Source organism: Grus americana, chromosome 1, assembly GCF_028858705.1.
Source record: "Grus americana isolate bGruAme1 chromosome 1, bGruAme1.mat, whole genome shotgun sequence".
NCBI lineage: Eukaryota > Metazoa > Chordata > Aves > Gruiformes > Gruidae > Grus > Grus americana.
In genome coordinates this window covers 152,129,725-152,140,072 of record NC_072852.1, presented here as the reverse complement: position 1 = coordinate 152,140,072, position 10,348 = coordinate 152,129,725, and the positions used below count along the sequence as shown (strand labels likewise).

Sequence of the window (10,348 nt, the reverse complement as noted above, 5' to 3'; positions counted from 1 at the left end):
TCTGAAAGATCTGAACTCCTTTTTCTCTATAACGTTATCTATTTTTTTAAAACAGCATAGATAAATCTAGCTTTCTAGGAAGACATGGTAGCAATTACTACAGGGAAGTTGGCAAAAAAGTCTTCTAGCAAATCAGGCCTTTTGTCTAATGTCAGGCATGGATATAAGCCTCGGGTTGTTTCCTTTTTTCAATGTTGCTACTATTTTCATTGACAAAATAGTTTAAAAGATTGATAGAAGTATTTCCTCCTGCACCCTGAAGTTATGATCTCATGGTGTGTTGGCTCTGATGACAATACTGGTTTGCAGTATTCCTGCCCTGCCCGTAGGAATCTACTTACTCCTGTGCTACTTCCTCAGTTGTGGTAATACAAATGTTTGTGTGGTTATGCTGTGAATCAAATGAGGGATAGGTCCAGCATTTAAAAATCTTTTTGCTATCTGATCACTTCTCAGGTTCAAAGACAGCAAACTGCTGCTGCATTAGCGTCATCAGTGGGGCAGGGTGGCAGGAGTGGGAAGAACTGGATGGAATAGTGAGAACGGTTGTTGCTATAAAGGCAGCATCATGACACTGTGCCTTGGCAGGTATCTGCTGGAGGTTTTTTGGCTGGCTGTTGCTGGCCTTCATTTATTGGCATTAAAAGTTGCCTAGAAAGAAATGTATGCAAAGTGTTCTAGATTGTGAATGACTTTTCCTGGACATCAGAGGAATTCTTGATATGGCTTGGCCCTTTAGGCGGCTACAAGAGTTTGTGAGCTGGTTGATGATGTGTGTCTCTCAGACAGGACTTTAGGGAAAGTTTCTCTCTCCTCATTTCTCTTCTGTTCAATGTTTTGATCTGCTCTTGTTCTGTCCAAATCGTTGTCTTTGCACTGACAGCTCCTGCTGTGCCCTAGTCTTCTGGACTTCCCAGCACTTGTCCTGCTCCAGTCCTGCTCTTGTCTGGACTCTGCTTCCCAGATAGCGCTTGGTGCCTTTCTGGGTTATTCTGACATTCTGATTTTCACCCTGGCTCTAGTTAAATTGAGTATCGTCCTTGTCCTCAGGAGGTCTTTGGTTATTAATTTTTGTCTGACTTGACCTCAGGTTTTTGACTTTTGCTTCAAGTCACTGCCTCAGTTGGCAACTGGGTACAAGGGTCCAGGACTTCATCATGCTGAGTGGCTTATTCACATGTCCCCAAAAGACACCTCCTCACTCTGTCACATAACCTCATCTCTTGCGAGGATTGGTCTTCTCCCAGAGTGGGGCAACCTAGCTGTTGCTTTAAAGGTTTTCAGAATAGGTTTGAAAACCCACAAGACATTTCTGCTGCGAATGGCTCCTACAGTTTCTTTTCAGGCACTACTGCCTAAAAGATTTGGAGTAACACATTTCGGAGTTTCCTCAGTCAATGCCACCTGCTTTTATTATTCCGCATTTCCTTCATGCTGTGGACAGCTGTTTGAAGACTGGCAGTGTGGCAGCATCTGAAGATTGGCAATGACCCTGTGTATTCCGCTTAAACTGCAGGAATTCTTGTTCATTCTGTCCAGTTTCAGTAGCTCCAGATGAGTCCATTGGTACATTCATGATATATGCCCTTACTTTGGAGTTTGCTGTGCCTGTCACCAAGCCTAGGAGAAGTAGCCCAAACCATCCCAACTCACCCAGGAATTTCAAGAAACATTTTAGATTTAGAGCAAAATTTGTTGATTGCAATCTAGAACTGAATAAGCCTAGCCTCACTGATTGATGAGTCAGTACTTACTTCCAGACAAGCCACCTGGAAGACCAGTTTCCCCTGGGGGGGGGGGTGTCTCAATTCAGGGACACCTTGCGGGTGAGAGATTATTCTGAAGCTATATTGCTATATACTTCCCACATTCTCATCCTTATTCTGCTCGTTACTGGTGACCTCCCCAGGGACTTACCACAGCCAGAGACTGGACTGTGGCACTGGCTCTGTTCGTACTCATTTGATATGTTTCTCTTCTTCATTAAGATAAATCAAATGCCAAGCACCTACCAGTATTTGACAAAAGCCATTGGGGATGCTACAGGCAGCCACAGGATGGGAGGCTCTGCAGGAGTAAAAAGCAGCAGCGGAAATTCAGGGAGCCAGTCAGAAAGGCAAGGAAACATCAGCCAGAAAAACTCTCAAGCCTGCTGCATGGCCTGGGAGCGTGGGGCTGGTGGTGCATTGCCTGGGGCGCAGGCACTGCTCTTCTAGGTTGACAAGATATTCCCCACAGGCACAAAACTCATGAGCTGATGCCAGTAATTAGTAGTGGCTTTTTTCCCCTTTTCCTGCTGTTTTCTCTCCAGGACCTGCCTAGCTTTCAGGCATCCTAAGACTCTGGATGTCCCCGAGGTGGCTGTGACTATCCTGCTATACAAAGCAGAGGGAGGCCTGCGCCGGGCCTCCACAGCCAGGGCTATCAGGCATCCATGGGTCTAAGTCAGGGCCACGAGAGGAAAATGGACAAATTTGTCCTCCCCTCCCTGCCGGCACAGTGGGGTCCCTCTGGCGATTCTGAAAGTGCCTCTCCCCGCCATCAGGGAAGACGGGGAGGAGAAGGGTGACAGCGGCAGCGACGCCTCCGCACAGACTCCACAGCTGACGTGACGGGGAGGGGGAGCCCCGCTCGCCCCCCACCGAACTCTCGCGAGATTCCGCCAGACCAGCGGCCAGTTCTCGCGAGGTTTCCGCTTCGCTGCGGGCAGCGGTGGCGGCTCCATGCGGTCGGAGCGGGAGGCCGGGTCGGGGCTGATGCGGGGCGGCGGCCGCGAGAAGTGGCCCATGGACATCCCGCTGCGGCGGGAATCGCCGCGCCGCGATCCGGACTCTTCGCTAAACCCGCCGCCGCCACCACCTTCCCCGCCTTCTCCGCTGCCGCCGCCGCTTCACCCGGCGCCGGGTAAACAGCGAGATGAGAAAAAAACGGCTCTGAGCAAAGTGAGGGGGCGCGAGCGCAGCTCCGGGTGGGAGGGGCGGGAGGGGCACGCGGGGGGGTGGAGAGGGGGCGCACCGGGGTGTGGCCGCTGGGGGAGTGAGGGGGGTCGGGAGGTGCGTGGGGGGCCGCGGTAAGGAGCGTCTCTGGTGGGAGATGTCAAAGGAGGAGAGGAAGTTTGCAGTGAGGAGCATGGCGCAGGTAGGCCGTGTGCAACAGACCGAGTCTAATTTCAGGAGATTCTGGTGTTTAAACGGATGTTTCTTCGTCTGCAAAATGAGGGTGTTTATTCACTTCAGTATTTTGAGATTCCCCAGCAGCAGCACCTTTTCAGCTTTCATTCTTCAGAAATCAAGATTGGCTATTGCTGTGGCAAAGCAGCTCCTGCAAGGACAAGAGCACTTCTCTCTCCCTGGCTTTATTTGAGCTCTTTTCAAAGAATATTTATATAGAGTACTGTGAGATTTGATTTTTTTCCCGTTTTTTAAATTGGAAACCTGAAGCACTGAAAATCACTATAACTTAAGTTAAATTCAGATACCGGTAAGAAATGGAAATAGAGCCTAAAGCTCAATGGCTGTCTTACTGTTTTGTGTGCTGGCATCCTTCTGTTCCAAAGGTTTCCGTATGGTTTCCTGGCTTTTATTATTGGCCAGTTTACCCAAGTGTGGTGGCTTGACTTTGGGTGGCTGCCAGACCTCCAGCCAGTTGCTCTCTCACTCCTTCTTCATGAGGGCAGGGGTAGAAAAGAAAATTTAAAAGCTCATGAATTGAGATAAAGACAGGGAGATCACTTACAAATTGAGGCTTTGGGCAACCTGGTCTAGTGGAGGGTGTCCCTGCCCATGGCAGGGGGGTTGGAACTAGATGATCTTTGAGGTCAGTTCCAACCCAAACCATTCTATGATTCTGTGATTCTATGAAATTGCCATCACAGGTGAAACAGATGCAACTTAGAGAATTTTTTTTAATTAACAGTAAAGTAAAATAGAGTTAGAATAGAATGGTGAGAAACAAAGATTAAATACCTTTCCACCCTCCCCACTTCCCTCCCAGGCTATGTCTGGCATGGCCTCTCCTCACAGAGGCTGCCCTGTAGCCCCCCACCACCGGCACCTGGGCACATAAACCTAATACAGCAAGATACTGTTGTAATAAAGACTAAAAAGTTAGTTTAAATTATTTTAAAAAGAGATGCTATAAAAATTTTGTGTAGTCAATATCTATTTTTTGGTCATTTGTTAACATCTTTTGTTATTCACTAAATTGCAATGGTTTTCAAGCTCTTCATCAGAATATGTCAGTTACCGTACAGTTTTACAATGTTAGCAGAAACTGACATAGGGAAATAGCTCCATCTGTCAGCACATCCAAGAAGGTAAATCACTAGGACGCTAATGCTCCAATTGAAGTTCCCAATTTAAGGGAGAGCTTTTAAAGAGGAGTAACATGATTAGTTTAGTCTCTTTCTACAGTATTTAGATCAATCTCCATTTTCTTTTATATATGCAGGTAGTTATTCGACGGCTTCCTCCTTGTCTAACTAAGGAGCAACTGGAGGAACAGCTACATCCTCTACCTGCCCATGATTATTTTGAGTTTTGCACTGCTGATCCCAGGTGAGGATGAGCTGTTGAGCAGCTTAAAACCTATTTAAGGTATTTTGGACGTACCAGATCACATATTTTTTTCCATCAAGCCCTTTTTGTTAGTTTTGTTAGTTAAAATATTTGTGAAAAGCTAGATATGCAGAGACAATGCATTCCTGTCCTTTTCTTTTACACTGGTGATTTTAAAACAGAAAATTTCTGTGTATGGATAGGACATAATTTTATTTGAAACCCTGATGTTTCTTTTAACTTTCATGGGTAAAATATAACAGACTGTTCATCGGCTGTGAGAAAGAGTCAACCTAGGGCAAATATCACAGAAGTTTTTTCATGAGTGCCATTTGAGCTTAGCTTCTTTGTGTGCTTACATGCTTTTGTATTTATTTCATACAGTTTTTCAAATAATCCAGTTTTATTCATATTTGTCTAAATCAAAACAAAAAAAATAGTGGTTGATTTCAAATAAATGAGAATTGCTAGTATATTTATGTAATTTGCTCAGTGTTGCAGTGGTAAAGTACGATTCCCTTTTGAATAAAAAAAAAATCCAGAAGAGTAGGAACTTAACCATTAAAATAAAGAAAACACCTTCATGCTACATCTGCATGCGTTCTGAAAAACTAAAGTATAAGATCCATCTTGTCCATCTTAACCTATCTTAGTGTGCAATTAATCATCCTCCACAGGAACCAGATTCTTTTTATTGACTGCAGAGGGATCCTGGATGTTTATTGCTGACCAACTTTTAAAGTTAGGGGTGGCCCCACCCAGAGCAGATAGCCTTTCCTTTGTAGGGAATTATGTGTGGCAAATTGCATTTGGAACAGTCAGTTCCTGGGCTGATTTTATTTGAAAGGATGCTGATGCTGCCACTTCTTGCCACCACTGTGTTATTAGATGGTTAATTCTGACTATATAGGTTCTCTCAGAGTCAGTTCCACAATCAGAAAGAAACAAATGTCTGTTTAGTGAAACTTTATGGCAGTTGCCTGATTTAGGTAGTTACACATACATGCAGCAACAAAATAGTAGGTGCTTCAGCTTTTCTGGTAGAACCACAAAGGGTGTGAAGTTAGGAAAGAGGAGTATTTAGTCTGATTGAAAGTCTTTGTAGTTACTTACATTTCTCTTCTGAACCTCATAATCCATATTTACAAATGGGTCTCTTTAAGGCTTCTGTCCCAGCTGTTCATTTGATAAGGGGAAAATATCAAAGGCAAACCAAAAAGTCTCTGAATAAGAGTGTCTCTGTCATCATTGTGTTTAGCTGCACAAATGCCAGGAAACAGTTAAAAAATTACAATTTTAATTTTCCATTCTTGCTGGCACAAGAATTTAGGGAGTCAGCCATCTTAGAAAGGAGAAGGCACTGATAACAGTTGTACATATGAAGTTTCATTTTCTCTCTACGTTTATGTGATGAAATTTGGACTACTTAAAAATCTTGCTGTCCACTCATCTAATTGCATCCATGTCATGTTACTGATGGAAGATACTGTGGTTTTTTTCTCATGCTGTGTTATTCGTCCTGTACTTTCATATAGCTGGAGACAGAACAGATGAATATATAAAAAAGTTTGTTACATCACATGTATGACACAGTAGTTCATTCTGGTAGAGGGATGAGGACATGCTTAAAACCCTTTAAAAATTCGTTTGCCTTGAAGAGCAGATTTTGGTGATTAAAAATAACAAAAAGTCTGAAGAAAATAAAGCTGTATTTCTTACATTGCTTTGCTACTAGCCTTCAGGATGCGGCAAGCGAAGAATACACGTTTTTAAACTTTTTTGAACAATGAAATCTGTGATATGTGTTACTTGGATTGTCAGTTTCCTTGAGTCCTGTGTATGAGCCCTGTAATAAAATAATGATCTGGGAGAAAAAATTTCTCTTCCTCCTGAGCGTTGGATTCATGTTCTCTTCTACCTTCACAAATTTAAACTCTCTAGAAAAAGTTTTAATATAAGTTTGAATTTTTCAGCATGAACTGTTTCGTGTTTGCTTTTATTTTTTTGCTTCATCTTGCTTTTTAAAAATTACGCTTTCATACAAAATATGTATATTTTCAGGATGGGTTTATCGTTACATGGTTTATATGGCTGCAACTTCTTTCAGCAAACTACGTAGTTTAAATGGGCATTTAGGTGCAGTTCTGCAGAGTATTGGCTTGACTATTTGTTCTTTGCCTGGCCCAGGATTGCCTTGCCCCCTTAGTTTGAATGCTGACACGAACCTGTGTACATCTGTTTATGATTTAATTCTTTACACGTTCACACACTCTAGAGTATACAGTGAACTTTCAGAAATTGTAAGTTAGAGACAAGATTAATACAGTGAGTCTTAGTCTCCTCTTATCCAGCGGAGAACTCTTCTTCTGAGTATAAAGCATTGTGTTGCAGTAATCATATCAAGTTACGGACAGTTCACAAAACTTCAGAAAGCTCTCTGTGGATGTGTCTTCACGCCATTCCAGCTAACAGGAGGAGCTACAGGACAAGGTGGGCATGTTTTCCCTACATGTGCCCTCTGTCTTTCACTGATGAGCTTTTTTCTAGATCCTGTACCATGTGCACAGTGGCAAGCAATCCAGAGAATTCACTGATAACAAAACTATGGGAAGATAAAAAGCAAATTTCACGTTACCTAACGAGAATGATTTGGAGAAGCTACTCAGTGAGGAGGATCTGTTTGTTGGAAAGAGAAAGGGGCATACAAATGCTTTGATGCAGAAGCAGACATTTGCCTTAAGAGCTGTAACATCTCGGTTTAACCCCATCCTGTGTAATTGTAGATAACAGAAGTTTCTAAGAGCTCATTCAGATTTCTTCAGCTGTGGAGTACAGACTTTTTTTTTTTTCCACACAACAGTCTGGTAAACTGTAGAACTTGTCAGAAATTGATGCCAGAAATGAATCTATGAAAACCTATTAAACACAAGGATACAAGTTCTGTATTACAAAGACCCCAGGCTGCAAGTAGCTGAAATGATATACTAGGTGAATTGTCGGTGTGTAGTTTCCCCTTTTTGATAAACTTTCTCTAAGTGTCCTCTACTAGTTGCTGTCAGAGAGAGGTCTAACTATAGCTGTTTCTACTTTTTTATTTCCAAGGTCATCTCACCCTAGAGGACAAAACAAACAGTTGCACTCCTATCTATATGCTTTTGCAAGATACGCATTATCAACTCCAGTTTCACTGTTTTTGCAATCTAAAGGTTATTTTAAGTTTACAATGTCTTGTTATTATAGGCAAGCTATAAAACTTTTTAAAATTTCATGTGATTAAGTAATGTTCTTAATGTATAACACTTTGTCAGTTACATCCATTTCAGTAAAATCATTTCAGAAAGTGACTTTTGCATTGTGTTTCATTCATTTGATTTTCAGATTCATCTGATTCACTGCATTGCATTTATTCTCTCTTGTACATAGACACCAAAATACAAACAAAACACTGTTTCTGTGACATTAGGGATGCTTGTTGGATAGACACACTATCTATCACTGATAATAAAGACTCTGCCTTCCTGACAGTCTATCTTGTTCTCCAAGTATTAACTGTTTTTCCTAGACATTCTTTTTTGTCCACATGTAAATGTTTCTGAGTCTTCTAAAACTTGAGTCAAGTGATTGAGCTCTGGCCCTGCAGGGTTTTGGTCATCCCTTGGGACTGGCACTGAACGCTGAGTGCTGGGGCTCGTTAATAGTGTTGTGAGGTTATGAAAGTAAAGAGATCTGAACAGGAGCTTTGCTTATGTGGAAGCCAGTCAAATAGTTGATGCAATGCCATGCCATACGTCACAGACAGTAATAAAGCTTCTTGTAAACAGCACTCTTCCTTTTCCCTTTGTAACTTCCCAACATTTTGCTCAGGATTATTGTAGGCAAATAGCATGACTGGTATAGGGTGGGGGTGTGCACCCAGGAACTGCAGCTCTGAAGGGGCAGCACCTTTAGAGCTTCAAGGGAACTGCCACTACTATGTTCTGAATTGAATGAATGACAGTCTGTCATCACAACTGCATAGTCTTTCTGCTTCTCCACTGCCAGGCAAATTGTGCTCGTTTATATCTGTAAAAAGGGAAGGCTAAGTTAATTTAAAATTATGCCAGTTCCTTCCACTGTGTGAATGACCACAGAGGGTGAGAGACGAGGATGAAGGCCAATGGATTTTACCTTGAAATGACAATGTAGGTGATAAGTTATCTGTTTGATCAGAAATTATTATGTAATATATGGATGGATGGAGGAGTTTGTTTAACACTCCAAAATTTAGATGTAGAGATCTATATATTTAAATTTATATACATGCAAGTATATGTGCTTATATACACACACACACCCCCCCATGACTGATAAGTTGGTAAGTATTTTTACTAAGATGTGATGGCTGTTTTTAGAGTTGGCATGTTTATATTGTAGATAACTACTCAAAATTACTTTCCTGTATACCAATTTTTTTTACACAATTGTGTTAAAAGATACTTTGTAGAAGTGAACTATTAGAATGTGTTACTTACAAAAGTAAGGTTTTAAAGAGGTGATAGACTAAGTATAGAAATACGCATAGCCTAAAAGATTGAATACACTTGAATACACAGCAGAAAACAAAGAAACTGTGTGTTGTACTGAAGAAATGTGTACAGTCAGACTCATCTGGGTTATTTCCACAGAGATTAATCTAAGTGATGTCCCAGAGATGCCAACATCATGTGCAGTGCATCTGTCCAAAACATGATACGGATGGAAAGCAACATTATAGACCACAAACATATGGCAAAATAGAACCAGCTGTCTGATTATAAAACTAACCATGCAACCTCAAAACTGAATTTCAAGTCCCAAATGAAGTCTATGCTGGTAGATACTTGAAAAAAGAAGGAGGCGCACAGAGTCCAGTGGCCCTTCTGTAGGACTGAGCTGGAAGGCAAAATGCTGAAGAGCAAAAGCTGTATTTTATGTAATAACTGCTGAATATAAAGTACAAAAGCAGAGCAGGACTGTTTCTTCCTGCCACAGTCCCTGTGGTATTAGCCACAGTCCCTGTGGCCCTGTGAAGCTCTGTGCGTTCTTTGCCGCACTGTCATGCTGGTGGGTTTTCAGTGGATGGGTGAAGAGGGGTCCAGGGTGGGTGGAGGTATGGGATCTGCAGTTGGAAGTCAGGTGTCTGAAACCCAGAGTAAGAGTATTTCCTATGCAGGTCAATGCTAAACATTTCCAATTTGCTACATTTAATTAACTTCCCATTGAGAGTGTGAATTTTATGCTTTTTTTTTTTTTTTTTTTAGACAAACTGCATACTTTGCTGGGTTAAAAGCCTAGAAACAGGGGTCTGAAACACTTGGCCATCAGGCTTTTATACACTAAGCACTCTGACATCTAACTTGCTCATAGGTTTCTCATATGAGAACCCATTCTTTATTTGTAGAAGTGGCTCCATCAGAGAAGGAACCTCTCATTGCTAAGCATTGTAGCCGTGTTTCTCCAACCTTCTACCTGGATACAGGTTGCCCAGAGAGGTTGTGGATGCCCCCTCCCTGGAAGTGTTCAAGGCCAGGCTGGATGGGGCTTTGGGCAACCTGGTCTAGTGGAGGGTGTCCCTGCCCATGGCAGGGGGGTTGGAACTGGATGGTCTTTGAGGTCCCTTCCAACCCAAACCATTCTATGATTCTATGAATAATGGACAGACAATCCTATTTTATTGTGCTACTGTGCACATCAATATCCTAGTGTGTACATGCATGCTTTTGTATTTTTGTATGTTTCTGCTGATGTGAATGAAGTTCTTGAAGATGTTAATA

General features: G+C 42.2%; 1 protein-coding gene across 7 annotated transcripts in view; it reads left to right on the top strand.

The window, feature by feature from the left end:
- Nucleotides 1-2,682: 2,682 nt before the first annotated feature.
- Nucleotides 2,683-10,348, top strand: part of UPF3A (UPF3A regulator of nonsense mediated mRNA decay) — a 28,247-nt gene continuing 20,581 nt past the window's right edge. For 4 of the 7 annotated variants that reach the window (XR_008578713.1, XM_054837561.1, XM_054837545.1 and 1 more), the window contains exons 1-2: nucleotides 2,706-2,942; nucleotides 4,450-4,556. Coding sequence is in view for 6 of the 7 variants with exons in the window: in XM_054837561.1 (XP_054693536.1) it covers nucleotides 2,724-2,942; nucleotides 4,450-4,556 (326 nt within the window). In the remaining variant the exon portion in view is untranslated. Of the gene's footprint in view, nucleotides 2,943-3,063; nucleotides 3,139-4,449; nucleotides 4,557-10,348 lie in introns of those variants that run through there. The other 3 variants (XM_054837527.1, XM_054837569.1, XM_054837536.1) reach the window with 3 other exon arrangements.